This window comes from Micropterus salmoides, unplaced genomic scaffold (genome assembly GCF_014851395.1).
Source record: "Micropterus salmoides isolate LMB-PRFRI ecotype aquatic unplaced genomic scaffold, ASM1485139v1 Ms_hic_scaffold_1, whole genome shotgun sequence".
Classification (NCBI taxonomy): Eukaryota; Metazoa; Chordata; class Actinopteri; order Centrarchiformes; family Centrarchidae; genus Micropterus; species Micropterus salmoides.
The window spans coordinates 33,417,134-33,432,516 of NW_024040040.1; the positions used below are offsets into that span (position 1 = coordinate 33,417,134).

Sequence of the window (15,383 nt, forward strand, 5' to 3'; positions counted from 1 at the left end):
CCAGTCTAAATGGTTATATTGACACATTCTGCTTTATCACTGCTATGTAACACACACCTCTGTGCAGTACAGTAATACAGTACTGATCATCAGAATGTTTATGTTCTTAAGCACGATTTCAAGTAATAAGTTAGGGGTGTTACACCTGACATGCAGAATCAAATTCTACATTTCACTTACACCATTTCACTCACTATGGCCCTATTGGATCTTTGTGTAAGTGCATTGAACAAATGACTAAATGAAGCATCATTTTCTCCAACTGTAGAGTGAATATGGCTGGTCTAATGCATCCCAGGATTGTTTTAAAAACTCAAAAGTGGACACGCCATAGGGGACTACTTCTACTTCTATACGAGCAGCCGTAAATTAAACATACCTCCCTTCAAAGACTAATAAACAGGTGTCACAGGGTACACGCGTAGCAATATCTTGTCTCCTAAACAGCTAGAATAACTATAAAGTACTCTTGACAGCATGCAAAGCCGCACGAGCATCCAAATGTGTTATGTTGAAAATGTAAAATGTTATTTCAACCAGCTAGAAAAATCAAATCTCTGATTTATAAGTTTTTAACACTCCGACACTATACATACAGTCCCCTCTTGAGTAAAGCTGCTTCATTGTTAAAAGTTATATTTCTTGGGTTACAGCTGAAAAGATACGGTGGTGGTAAAGAAAGAGGATTTTTCTGTGGTAGGAATTTATTACATTTTGAAAGCATTACACTTAAAAAGGGCCATACAGCAAGTGTAAGCCCACCTCATCTTTTATTTCACTCAAGCACAAACTACTCATACCATCTGATTTTAAGGGAGCAGACTACAAATGTGAGGAAACAGAAAACATTCATGTGTATTCAATATATCATTCTGTGTTTAATTGTGAGTGAATTACATTTTTCTTCCTGGTAAACATCTCTGCTATAGCATGTGTAACAGAATCTACAGTATCCATTTCAGATTTAGCAGTGAATTATCCCTTTAAATCAAGGACATTAATAGTGATACCAAATGTTATTCATATAAATCTTTTATAGTGCAACTATAGGTGGCTATCTTTGAACTAAGACTTGGCATTAATTTATGTAATATTACAAAAACATTGTCAGTTCAATCTAGTCCAAGCAACGACATATACAGGAGTGGCATTTAAAACATTAGTTCCATCAGAGTGACACAGTGGGATTGTTTCATGTCCTTCACAAATCTATAAAGCTATTTTAACACAAAAGACACACACACAAAAGAAAAGTTAACTGAAAGATTTTCAAGGCACTTAGAAGTATGCATGTAGGGCATTAATAGAAGAACATGAACAAAATTCCATATACACGAGTCACATAATTAACAAATTAGTTCCAGTAGGGAATCAAGACAGACCAGTGATAGAAAAGGCACGTTTCTGTCTCAAACAAATGTAGTAAAAACAAAAATCCTAGCAAACAGTATGTGTTGCCATTCATCCATAAAGTGCATCACATGTCCTTTTCAACCTGTTGTTCTTGTACACTTCATTAACTCATTATCGAAGAGCAAAAAGAACAGCTGGTCAGCATGCACACCGCCACATGTGAAATCTCTGCTTCTGCCAAGTGTTATTTGGGTCTAAAAATATGGCTTTTGAGGATGATGTGTAGGCCTGGTAACATTCTCGATGCTTATACAGAGCCAACTAGGCTGAATAGTGTTTATCAGTCGCTTATGTCCTGAAATACCAGTAGAATGGTTCTGCATCTTATTTTTAATAGTCTTGATTTAATAAACCCAAGGCTGTGTTGTTAAAATAAATGTGACAGGCCCCTGCTCTAAAATGTCCCCTCCTACTGTTTTCAGAACTGTGTCTGATCAGTGTCTAAAGTCAAAACATCTGGATTTCTTTCAGATAAAGTTGCACCACTGTGATGTTATGGGGGGCGTGTTTCGGCAGTCCTTGAATGGAGCTGAGGTTCAACTTAAAATAAATAAATTATCAACTGTTTGAGTTTCTTAAAGGGTTATTAGTTCACCCAAATTACAGAAAAAACACCACCACCACAAAAAAAATTGTTCTCACCTACTCTTATTGCAGACAGTTGTGGTTTTATGTGCAGAGATTTAAGATATCTGGCTAATAAATATCTGCGTCCACCCTAATACAAAGGAGGTTAAACAGTTACTCGGGATGTTAACCAAGATTGTGGTCAAGATTGTCCACAGCTGTCCAAAAAAAACAGTTGAATGTGTCGAGAGTGAAAATTTTTCTCAATACGCCACAAATTTACAAACTTCCAATCAGCTCAATTCTATCATGATAGAGGCAGAAATCTTAGAAGTGGATTTCATAAAAGCTCCAGCAGGTAAAACCAAACTATCTGCATGGCAACACACCAGCAGGTGTAAGTAGAAAAATATGTCTCTAAAATGGTGAACTGTACCTTTAACTATATTCATGTCACAATATAATCTAATGTAACAATATAAGCCCACGTCAAGTCTACACTCGATTAACAGTCAAGGGGCCTGAAGAGGTCTGGTGGAAATATTTATGGACTTCACTTAAACTGGTATAAGGAACGCCTAGAAGCAAAGTGATGCATGTGTGTGTATCCAGAAACAGTGGAATGTGACAGGGAAATGACATGATTAGTTTACACATAGGCGATTAAAGTCCTCAAAAAGCAAAAATAGGCCACATTCCCTTGGTTTTCTCTGGATACAGCATGTTACGGTTTCTTACATTATTACATGATTATACTGTCACTTGCAGGACTGTGTTTGCCACAAATGACATATGGCACTAAAAACACAAGGGAATGTAGGCTTTTAGATTGCTAAGTGAGCATGACTGAAAGTGAAAGTTTCCCAAGTAAGGTCCGTCTACAACCTCAATGAGAGTCAATGGCAGTGGCATGGAAGTACCCGCAAACACAATGTTATAAATCCTCGACACCCACCTGGTTACTAACGCTTATCCTGAGACATTTCATTTGTCCAGACTTTTTTCTTATGTCTATAGCCACATGGGAGCGTTGTTTCTCTGGTTTGAGAATAGGGCTTCTTGTCACAAGTAAGGAACCATAAGGCATTGGTTCAAGTTTTCTGTAGATTGTCACAATTGTGAATGTCATCAAACCACCCAATGGTGCGAGTCTTCAAGTTGTCATCATTTTTTTGGTCAAGAAGCCAAACTTTGGCTTTGTGACCGCAGGATCAAATTTGATCCAAAAAGGCGGCCAGGGTAGGAAGTTCAAAAGTCAACAAGGAGGGCTGAGAAATCCCCACAGTTTAGGAAGATCAACTTAGTCTGAGGATTTCAGAAGTATAACCATGCAATTCCAGATATAGTTATTGTTCTTATAGTAAGTTGCACAAGGTCTTCTGTAGGTGTCAGATAAAATATCCCATGACCCATTGTACAGGGGGAAATTTAAGTGAAACAGTCTGTTCCCTTTAAACCCTTTACAAACATCTCAAGATAAAGGCTATGTCAGATCCAACTAAAAGACTGGAAGGTGAAACAACGGCTACAATCTGGAAGGTGGAAAGGGGAGTTGTGATGGGAGGAGGGAGTGGTACAGTCAAAGCGAGGACAGAAAAAACAAACATAGGGTATTGAATATCACTCAAACACAAGGAAGGCAGAGTGGTCCAGTGGGGGAGGGGGAGGAGGGAGGAGAAGGAGAACAGGAGGACCAGTGTTCGTTGTTAGTGTTCCAGCTTCTGGTGGTAAAGCTGAGTGACCTGGATGACCGGAGGAGAGCTGCTGAGCGACGGCCCACACCAACAGGCAGAGGATCGCACCGGTTGGACCTCACACCTGCCGCTGGAGAGAGGGAGGTCACAGCAGAGGAAATACATTCAGTGTTTGACTCATTCACCTCCACTTAAATCACTGTACCCCAGGTGACATAAAGCCAGAAAAACTGAGAGGATCCAATAGGAAATGTACAGTAGAGAGAGTAGGAGAGATGCTAATGTAGCCCAACGTGTGAGCTTCCTTGTGGGAGGAGACAGATACTGCACAACATGTTATTAACACCAGCAAGTTACAGTTAAAGTACAGGCCCACTGAAAAGACAGCAGAAAGATAGGTTTTTACCTCGGAATCCCTCCCATCTCGCACTTTATGGCAGATAATGGAGAAAAGTATCAGGACCTTTTACTACTGGTCTACATCCTCAAATATAACCTGCAGACATCATATGTTGTATACAGTACCAGGAATCCACACTCTAATTTATGACTAGACCCAAATCTAGGTCTTCATTACTATAAGCTCCAAGACAAAACATTCTGATATGTTGTTATAAAACATCAGAGATATCAAATGTCCATTTGTTGAATAAATTACTACCAGGAATCCTTTAAGATTTAGTGCTATTATTAGTTTACAGACTTTCAAACACATATGTATTGCTTTGCCTGGCTGATTTAACAATGGGATTTTCCTTGTGTGTCAACACAATTTGTTAACAGATGGGGAGAGGATGAAGGAAGACCTGAAACGCAACAACCTACATTGCCCGCAGAGTGAGCATACATCACCACGTGAAAGAGAGGCACGAACAGCATGTGTTAGTAACATTTGATGCAGGGGAGCAGTGCGGCACAGCCAAGAGATTTACAGAGCACAGAACACTGCAGTTCAATGAATCCAGACCACGGTTGGGACAAATCATTTTCAGGTCAATTTAAAAAGTGGAAATACTCTTCAGTACTTCCCTTTACTTTCTATAATTTGGCCAGGTGTTGTGACAACCCCGTTCTTTAAATGCGAAGGGTGTATGAGAAGATATTAGCAATTTTCCTAACTTAGGAGCAGTGAAACTGAATGGAGCCCAACCTTGATAAACATCATTGACTGCAAGCACTAAAAAGATGGGTTTGTTTGTTATTTTTGTTTGTTTTTCCGGGTAAATCTTCATACTATACTCACATGTCATATGTAGGGCAAGAATGGAGAGACAATAACAGCATCAATTTACTGTACTTATAGCATGTGAGTATAGTATTAAGACTTCAAAATCATTCAAACCAATTCTTTAACACCCTGATACCACAAAACAGGACACCTCCGTTGTAATACAGCAGGTAACAGTGGGATGCATGTTACTGAGTACTGTTAAGAGTAAGAAGAGACAGGATGCTATAGGGTAAGCCTGCTGAGCTGGTATTTGAAGTACCTCACATGTTATGGGGCCCTTTTTGTCAGATTGGGGCAGCACTGCTGTGAAATATAAGGGCAAAAAAACACAAGAAGGGAAAGGAAACATTTTAAAACTATGATGAAAATAATAATAATAATGGTAATAATCTTTTCACTTTAAAACCATCACTGATATCTTTACATAAGTACATGCAAATCGATAACATTTCAAAAAGGACAAATCACAGACTGACGAGTTTATCCAGACATGTGCTCAAGGTCAAAAGTCTTTGCTTCCAGTTTGGGCCTGAAATTCATTAAAAGGAAACTATCAATCAAGTTCACTGCAGTAGAATTTACCTCAACTGAAGAGGGATCCAGGCCCTTGCTTTACATTTGTATATGTGATCATATTTTAGTAAGAAACCTCCAGGTTTTCCAACTGTTGACGCAACTCAACACTCCATCTGTTTCACATTAAGAGCTTCCAGCGGGTAATGTGGCATAATTCATTTACTTCAGCGTAAGGCTTAAAGGCAGAATGAATAGGATTTGTTGATTGTGGTTTGTAAACACAACCTTCAAAGTTGGCCCCTCCTCCCCGGGTCAACGACTCCAGAAGCACACGCCTAATGCTGTATAGGACTCTGTAGCTGTATCAGTTCTTCAGTGTTAGAGAAAAAAACACACTGCCCAACAACATGTTAGCTATCCGCTGCTATAGATCTACTCATTACAGACACTGGATCTCCAACGATCAACTTACTCTGTTGGTTTAGGAATTATGGCAACTACCGGCGTGGCGTGTGTGTTAGACACAAAATTATTCTAAGATCAAACTCAGCACTACAGACCTCAAGGGTTATTTCCATAAAACATAGTTATTTGCATTAAGAGCAGTGTTAGGAGTAACACGTTACAAAAGTAACGCAATTACAGTAATGTATTGCTTTTTGCTGTAATGTAGTAATATAACGCATTATTAAAAAAAATCAGTAATATTATACTGAAGTGGTGTTCTGTTTTTTTAATAATTCACAAACACCGAGAAACATTTCAGCACCTGGGAAAAAAATCCATGAGTAAAAGATTAACATTATTTCCTTTTGCGGGAATCAGATGGTCCACATTGTAGGCAGGGTGCAAACTACAGGGGAGCTCGACTCCTCTTAACAAGACGGTAGCTCCCCTGATGGATCATGCGTAAATAGATTTCTATAGGCTGTGTGTTTGTGCTTTAATGAATTACTTTCTTAAATAGAGAGGCTGCTGTCACTTCATTCTGTCGGAGTGTCTGGAAATTCAAATAATCAATGACATTATGCTGCTGTACCTCGTGTGTAAATGCGCACAGCGTCTTTCTTAATGGGGAGATGATTCATCCTATTGAGACGGATGACTAAACAATAAAAAAGGGTTGAAATGTCTCTATTTGGACAGCCTGTTACCCTGACAGGAAGAAGCAAAGGTATCGGTGCATAATTTATGTGCAGCATTCCATGTTCACCCCTTAACCTAGTCCTCGACCCTTGAGCCACATTCGAAAAGCACTGGGAAATTAACTTTGGGTTCTGTTTTAGTGGCCCCCAGAAAAACAAATCTGGGGGAAAAAATGTGTTGTTGTCATTTACTTAGTGTAAAACAGCTAACTGTAGTCGAGGGGGAAGGGTGTAGTGAGATTTACAATGTGTTTGGCATTTGTGGTGGTTGTTGGTGCATGTGCTCCTACATCTTATTCACTACTTAATATGTGTGGCGTTTGTGTGTGTTTTTTTTACCCAGTCTCGACAGGCATGTCCTGATCAGCCTCTGCAGCAGACGACTCCACATCTGCATCTGCACTGCTTTCACTACCCTGAGCTGACAGACCACACGGAGACTCTGGGCTTACAGACTCACCACTGGCACAGACAGACACACACAAACAGATGGTTCTTACTGATTACATTTAATGCTATTTAAGCAATGAGAACTTTAGTGTTGTTATTTTCTCAATTGCAGTCTTCTGGTGGGAACCAGCTGTGGCTTACATGTATGTAATTTGTATGTTACATGCGAGTCTAACCCTTATTCTCATACCTTGTATTATGTGTGTGTGTTAATGCATGTCTACTGACTTGATATGTTTCTCCAGCAACAGGATGGCCTGCTCCCTCTCCTCTAGTCTCCTCTTCAGGGAGTCGATCTCCTTCTGCTTCTCTAGCAGCTCCTTCTGGAGACGATAGTTGCTCTCCTCCAGAGTCTCACAGAACGCCTGGAGGCAGGCGACAGCAGAGAAAAGAAAAACAAAGACCATTTGTTTCCAGCGGAAACGAAGGGTTGAGGGAAAATATAACGGGCCACACAGGAGAAGACAGGGATAACATTTCTGAGCAAGAACGAACATAATCAACAAGCAAACCTACAGGCAGGCTGTACATTCATCCCAAGGCATATTTAAATCTATAATTGTTTACAGGTTTTAAATGTCTGCCTGAAAAAAATGTCCACATTAAGTAGGCTTATTTTATGACTGCAGCTATAGGGAGCAAACTTGTGACATGTTTGTTTTTTTAATTGCCTGTAATGAGAGTGAGTTCCTGCCCTTGTCACCACATGCCATCAAACTACTTCATATCCCTGTAAAATGTGGGACGGTATCATTTATAAATGTTTAAATACAGAGTCCATATGATACCTGAGGTTTGGTAGTGACTTGAAAATTATACTTTATTTTGCTGAGTATAAGCACTAAGCACTCAGAAAAACACAACAAAAAAACCTACAGGTCCAGTAATGCAGCAGCTTTTATTTTTCACACAATTTCACCTTTCTATTTTCCAGGTTAAATGTATTTTCCTTTTAAATGTCTGTAATATCTGCTAAATCAGCTAAATGCATGTATCTTTATTCTGTGTATATTTATCTGTATGTTTCTGTGTTGCAGTGGCTGTGAAAACTAAAAGCAGCAACAGACTTACTAGATATCCTTAAGCTGATGGTACACAGAGCAACTTTTAGAGCAATCATGCAGGGCAACGTTGCCGTCAATGGTAATGAGTAAAGATTACCGCTGTAATCCCCTTCCCCACCACTTCGCCACCCGCACCGTCCCTATCCATTCAAAACATAGTTTGACTTGCCACTAGCAAGATTGCCCAGCAACATTGCTCAAAAAGTTGCCCCGTGTATCATCAGCTTTAGTGTCTATGGACATTTGTGTAAACTTCAGATACTTGAAAATGTTTTTATACTCCCAGCTATGCAAAACATAATTGGTTTGTCAAAACTACTATATGACTGTTCATTACCAAACCCTATTAAAATGACAAGCATGCTCTTTAAAAGGCCTTGAAGTGATATAGATAGCGGCACAAACACACAGTACATATTTCTGCATGGACATGCACACTTACTCTGCTCTCCTCCAGACTATCAAAAGGCCCAGGTGGGTCATCCAGACACAGAAACTCTCTCACTGCCTGGCTGTCAAGGAGAGCAAACAGTGTAACGTGAATATGCGTGTGCATTCTTGTTGTTATTGCACAGACCAGTGTGCTCAGTAACAAAAACAAAATCATACTTCACACACACACACACACACACACACACACACACACATACATAGCACTGACTTATCCAGCACAAAATAAAGAGTTAGAAACCAAGATAACAACTTTTGTCTGTTCTGATCAGTGTCGGCCAATGCCTGCACTCACTGTGGCTGCAATCAGTGTGACAGCTGTGGAGCGATGTTAGAGCTCCCCCTTTTGGGTTTTGAGAAGTTGGTGAAAAAGTTAGTTTCAAGCCCTAAATGTCTTCAGTCACCATCGTCTATTCTAAATGTTACCTTGTTTCTCCCTTCCTAAATGACAGCAGACCTAATCTAAAACCATTACTGGCTAGCATTAAATATATATTGTTATCCAGTAGAAAATAATGCAGTGGAGTGACAAACTACCCCGCTGTCCCTTAAACACCAGTCACGTTGTGAAATCTACATCAGAACACAATGTATTTTTCTATTTCATTAATAATAATTGAATTAAACATGACTTTTCTTTGTTTTCATATCAGCACTATATCTGCTATCGGCCATTGAAAAACCCGTATCGTTGACCATTAGCTCTGAGGTCACTGCTTTATGCAAAATTTTTGGTGATAGTTGTGACATCTAACTTTGAATGCTTCATAATTTACAGCAGGAATTATCAATGATCAGGTGACTACTTTACAAAGCACACAGTTCACACAAAAGGCTAAATAACTCCTTTTAAAAATTAAAAACTGTCACGTACCAGTTGGAAATGTCCTTGTGTGCAACCAGGTTTTGCAAAAAGGCCTGTAATCCCAACTGTCTGTCTTCCAGGAAGTCGCTGTCATAGTTGTCTTTGAACCACCGCTTGGGAGGTAGTGAGAGGCGGAAGCCTGGGAACATCTCCTTCAGCTAGAACACGCAAATACAGACAGAGCCAGGGATGAGTATCACATGATCTATCCGTACGTTTACAGCAGTTACAATAACGAGGTTATTGTCATGCATGGACATAACGCAGAGACAAAAGTGGCAAACTTAGTGATATAAGAAAGATAGTACATGCTGCTGCTCCCTGAAACACTCACACTCTACTTCTGCATTACATGCTCTTATCAAATAAATAATGAATATATTATATAATTTTATTACAGCATTAAAAATATGATCATATATTTCAAATTACAGACTAGCACAGATTTGTAAAAAAAAGTTCTATTGTGTGAAAATGCGCTTCAGAATTATGTTAACAGGAAACATGGGGGAAGACAGTCTCCTTTTATCACTTATCACAAGCTGAATTTCTTCTGTCTGCATATGTTCATAGTGTTGTGACAAACCACACTGTGCCGGTGCCATAATGCTGTCAAGTAAAGCTGGAGTCATGCACCTTTGCTACCAATACCGATATCAATATTTGAATGTTTAAGAAACATTTGTCCGACAATAATAAATTGGCCTTTTATACATTTTCTACATAAATAAATATTTTGATAGGGATCCCTTTAAATGAGCTATTTATCAGTTGTAACCACAAAGCAGCACATTTGCATTTGAAAAATAAACTATTTCTATTAACTCAAACATGTCTTTATTATTTCTGTACTTAATTTTTTTAAATTACAAGTGGACATATACACAAATGCCTATATATCTGTAAAAAAAAAACCCTGACAAAACTAAAGCTATTAGCAGCCAATAATATCAGCTTGCAGATATTACCATACTGACTTGCTGCTGTGGCTACGGTCGCTCCCCCCTTCACCTCTGGCAACGTATCAATACTGGTGTGCCAGGGTGAGAATGTCGCCACAGACACTAGATTTAAAAAATGAATACAGAGAGATTTTTCTGGCAGCGATCAGCACAGTTTGAACGCGTTTATCAACGGCTTGAATGTAACGGCCATTCATTTATATGTAAAAGTAACACACGCCTTAAACCATTTAACCCTGAACTCCATGCTGCTGTGTACACAGAACTCAACAGCAAATAATGTACATAATACAATGTTTCAGTGTCTAACACAGCAGGGGGGGATTGCATCATTACACCAAAATGTGAATAAAAGAGTTGTGTAGTTGTGTTCTCCTCTGGAGAACACTGAGATATTTTTTATAGACATTAGGATCCATTTTTCTGAAATGAAAACTTGTCACTATACCATCATAAATTAACTCAATCCAAAACCAGTTGCTGCTCTTTATCAAGAACTAGGACTGTCCACTTCCTCTGTACTGTCGGTAGTCACTTTTAAATCATTGTTGCGTGCATTTCAAGAGGAATTACAAAACATTGCCAAATGCTTTTACTGCACAAACTTACTTAACTGTTGTTTGCCTTGCCTCCCTTGAGTCTACTGTTCATTGTCCTGTGCTGACTGCCTTTACTGGAGCCTGCTGAGTTAATCATGCCTATCGCCAGCCTTCACTCCGGGTGTAAACATTAAAGAACTGCTTGGCAATTTACTAAATCTTCAAAAAAGAATTTTTGACTACATGTTGTCATCTTCGGGAAATACTGTAGTGATAACAGGCCCTGATGTCAGTTTGCTCAGCAGGAGGTGGAATGGTGTGTGCACGTATGCACACCTCCTTGTTTTGACAGTCGGTAGCTTGAGCTACAGCTATGTGCATAAACTTGGAATAGGGCAATGCTCCACACTACTACACAAAAAATGTTTGGTGCCAGCCACACAGTGTGGGGAAGTGCTGCGTATTTAAAACCGGATCATGTATTGACCATGCTAGGTTTCTCTGCTGCCGTTTTAGTTAATGACAGGCGCTTGCTCAGCCTTTGGCTTGTGTGTGAGGTTCACACGCAGCAGGCAAGCCCTCTTAAACAACTGTAACTTCACTGCTTTTTGCAATACTTCTTGATGTTACATATATGAATATCATCAAATGTTTGTACTTTTGTGCCAAACTGATTACAAATGCACTTGGTGTTGAAACATTTCCCGACTGTTAAATATATGACCAATGAGGTCTTTACAATTACAGTACGTGCATGGCAAAAGACCATCCAGTACAGTGTGAAGATTACTGCTGCCTCTGTGGAAAAAACCACAGGAATGGAGAAAAGGATGTCCACACCCCTTCTCTGTCCTCTCTCTCCTTGTTGAATGTAGGGTGTTCCCATAACCTGTGTCTCTATTCTTCTTGCCTGGGGTTACTGTGTCTGATTTAGTCAATTGTGCATTGCAGTAAAAGGTTTTATCAGTATTTTGTCGGCCTCCAGATATCATTTGTTGCAGCTTTCTAACCATCATCATTTGTTGCTCTAGGTTGTTTGTCCTCATACAGTGTCACACGGCTTAATATTTTTCCCTTCTGTACTCTGTGATTAGACTGTCCTTCCTGAAACCCCGGGAGACCTGTTCCCCTAGTTGGCTTGGGCCTGTTGGATATTCAGGAACAGAAGGCTTCTTTGTGTAGATCTAATCGCTTCCACAGTTCACTCAAAAACAAAAAGCAACCATGCTGAAAGCAATGCATTGATTAACAAGGGCAGATGATCACAAAATAAAGCTTCAATTAGTCCTAAATTTGGGACTGCGAATACCTTCCTCACAAACATGCCCACACACACCTTGTCGTTGAGTCTGGAGAAGTCTGTGTACCTTCTAAAAACAACCCAGCTCTCATCTGGAGTCTTCCTCACCAGGACCTTGAATACCTGCAGCAGAGATAAGACAACACACACACTGTAAAGCCCTGTTTACTGCAGAAGTACAGGACTTGTGAGAGATTGTCCTCTACCAACTTAACATGTGTGATGACTAAACATGATGCTTACAACCTAGAATCACATCACAAGACAGTTGTGCCACAGATACGATAAGTTCCAAAAGGCCGACGGGATGATATATAATCCAATTTTCTGGTTTCATACCGTGAACTTGGCCCTCTCTTCCATGACCTCATACCCTAGCAAAGTGGGGGTAATAGGCCTCTCCTCATCTTGCTGGCTGCCAGCAGGACCCGATATGGAGCGAGGACAGCTGGAGTACTCTATGGAGGGCTCTAGAGTCCCGTTCACCCTGGCCCGTGTCACAGTGCTCTGGTGGAGTGGTGGTGTCCTGCTCCGGTTGCCTCTGTCCATGCAGCGGGATTGTCGTTGGGAGCCTAATGCCTGGTCTTCCCCGGCCGCCCTAGCGATACAGGAAGAGGATGAGCTGCTGGAGACGCTGCCCAGTGATGAAGCTCGCTGTGGCCGGCTGAGGTTGCTGCTACCCCCTGACCAGGCTCTGTCCAAAGGCACAGGGACGGGCACAAAGGGTGATGCCATCTTCCTGAGCTGTGTGCTCCTGCCCTTGCCACCGCAGTAGCCAACAAAGCTTCTTCGCACCGACACTGACCTTGTGGCGGAGTGGTACTGTGTGATGATGAAGTGAAGCAGTAACGTTCACGCCGAAGGGCTGAAGAAGACTCTGAGTAAAAAAGACAAGAATCATTTGGTATGTACATTGTACTTATGATCAAAACTAACTACAAGCGTCCTAAATACAGACTGCAAAAATGGGATCGTAAGAATCCCATTGAATTTACTGCAATGGAGCAAAATCTGTCAGCGAACATAATCCTGAAATAAGGGTACCAGACTGCAAGGGCAAATGAATTATTGACAAGAGTGAGCTACATGTCATTCATCATTTATGAATTTCTGCATTATGTGTAAAGTTCATAATGGGAAAAGCATGTTAAGATCTGTACAAAATTAGCGTGTCAGATCATCTTGTCAACTGATTAGCTTTTCCTGTTCTAACTGAAATCTGAGCTGCAAAAGAAATGAATGAGCCATGATGCTTTAATTTGAGACAAAGGAAGAGGAAACTGCATGTTGGTTTTCATGGAAGAGCGCGGTCTGAAATCAATTAATGTTCAGACTGAGAGACTGGCAGCTACCTGTCAAACATGTTCACATTAGTTCAGCATCTGCGGAGCTTAGAGAAGCCAGCAACGTGCTTCGGTGGGACTAGAGTTTATAACCCTTAACAGGCTAGTAATACACATTTTATAGGGCGCATAGAAATATGTAAGGCCAGATGACACATCAACAACAACACAGAAGTACGAACTGTGTAAAAGATAAACATAAGGAGCTAACAAATGACAGATCTTGTTTATTGCTCACTCATGACTCGTGCAGCTATTTTGCTTAATAAACATGACGAAACAGCTGGGACGAACCAACGTTACCCCCAACATGGCAACGAAACGCTCGCTGCCTAATATTGTGCTTCATACTTTTTAAGTCACATTTTGACATCAAGTTAAGTGGCTTGTGATGTAGCTAGCGCGCTAACCTAACTGCGATACGTTAGATGCCGTCATTTTACCAAACAGTATGAACTCCATTAACAAAATGTGCCAATGTGTTTAGTTAGCTAGCTAGAGTAACGTTGCTGTGCTTATTGATTCAGGGCTGGTAACTAGAATTGACATTAAAGTAAAACAGGTAGGCCTAATACAGCAAATACTGTTATAGGAAGCAACCACCAGGCAACGCAGTTTTTAATCATAAGTTGACTGCAATAGTTTCAGCTAACGTTAGCTTAACTAGCTAAGTCAGTTGACGTTACAGTTGCTTACCGTTACTATTCACAACAGTCCAAACAAACCAGGCTAACTAACATGTTATTGAAATAAGAGATTCTTATAATATAAGATTGATGCCGAATTGGGTTCCAGTTATACAGTTCGTCAACGGTATACTTTTATTGTCTTTCTGATAACTTATTTGGCCAATAATAAACAAGGCAAGGCTTAACCGATTAATTTCTACACGGCGTTTGGCGTGTCTTCCATTCCCTGAAAGACCCTGGCATAACGTCCAAGGCTATAACATTACCTTCGCCTTAGCTGGTAAGCTAGGACGGGCAGCCTATGTTGACAAAGCTAAGATTACGCATGATGACAAGGACTTAAGCTTACCGTAGAAGTCCCGTATCTTTCCCTTCAAAAATAAGTCTGATATACAGCCCGATGTCTGGTTGTCATGTTGCTGTTTATCCACTGCAGTATCTCCTCTCCTGTCCTCTTCATGTTAGCTCGCTTGAATTCAAACCACGACCGCTGCAGTGCTTTAAGATATCCACATGAGGGCGCTGTAACACATATAATATTGGACTGAACTGTAATACAATTCCGCAGCAAAAAATAGTTATAATTTGTCAGAGCATCCCATCTGGTCAGCACATGCAAACGCTACTAAAACTACTTTATTTACCCTGTAGATAAATTATGTGAATACAGGCCTATATAGTGCTAAATAACTGCTGTTATGTGAAGTAGCATGCCACTGATGATCCCTGGAGCAGCGCAATGAAACCAATGCACATACAAATATGTGTGTACGTCGGATTCCTTGCATGACAATGATTACACTTGCAAAGGTATTTGTTGCAAAGTTTTCCAGTCCTAACTTTGAGAAGCCCAGTTTGACACAGCAGTTTGCACAAGCTGCTTAACTTTTAAAAATTACAAATGCTCAAGAGCATCTCAAATTCACTTGACCTTTCCAGACAAATAGATGCTTTTGAACTCTATTCTGTTATGCCACAACATCAGCATCTGCACTGACAACAGATACAAATACTAGGCTCTGTTTAAACTATTGTTTTTAAGATGTGTTATATAAAACTGATCTTAAACTGGTTTTAATCAGTTGATTTATTTCTGGGACTCACAGTGCCTTCATGAATGAGAAAATCCCATTTGTATACATCAGTATCAGTTTA

General features: G+C 40.1%; 1 protein-coding gene and 1 long non-coding RNA gene across 4 annotated transcripts; one reads left to right on the forward strand and one right to left on the reverse strand.

The window, feature by feature from the left end:
• Window positions 1-686: 686 nt before the first annotated feature.
• Window positions 687-14,735, reverse strand: snx16 (sorting nexin 16). 3 transcript variants are annotated; one of them, XM_038724461.1, is made up of 9 exons: window positions 14,578-14,735; window positions 12,536-13,073; window positions 12,233-12,319; window positions 9,405-9,553; window positions 8,523-8,592; window positions 7,245-7,381; window positions 6,906-7,028; window positions 5,170-5,208; window positions 687-3,804 (listed from the first exon to the last, which is right to left on the reverse strand). In XM_038724461.1, exons 2-8 carry the CDS (start codon window positions 12,929-12,931, stop codon window positions 5,190-5,192), a joined length of 981 nt encoding a protein of 326 aa, XP_038580389.1. In that variant the 5' UTR covers window positions 12,932-13,073; window positions 14,578-14,735; the 3' UTR covers window positions 687-3,804; window positions 5,170-5,189. The 3 variants fall into 3 exon arrangements, with proteins under 3 accessions (XP_038580389.1, XP_038580381.1, XP_038580375.1); XM_038724453.1 differs by having other exon boundaries at window positions 5,165-5,208; XM_038724447.1 differs by lacking the exon at window positions 5,170-5,208.
• LOC119906978 lies at window positions 4,165-7,402 on the forward strand. Its single transcript, XR_005445064.1, has 3 exons — window positions 4,165-4,666; window positions 6,910-7,159; window positions 7,262-7,402. It is a non-coding gene; the product is annotated as an uncharacterized LOC119906978 (long non-coding RNA).
• Window positions 14,736-15,383: the final 648 nt, after the last annotated feature.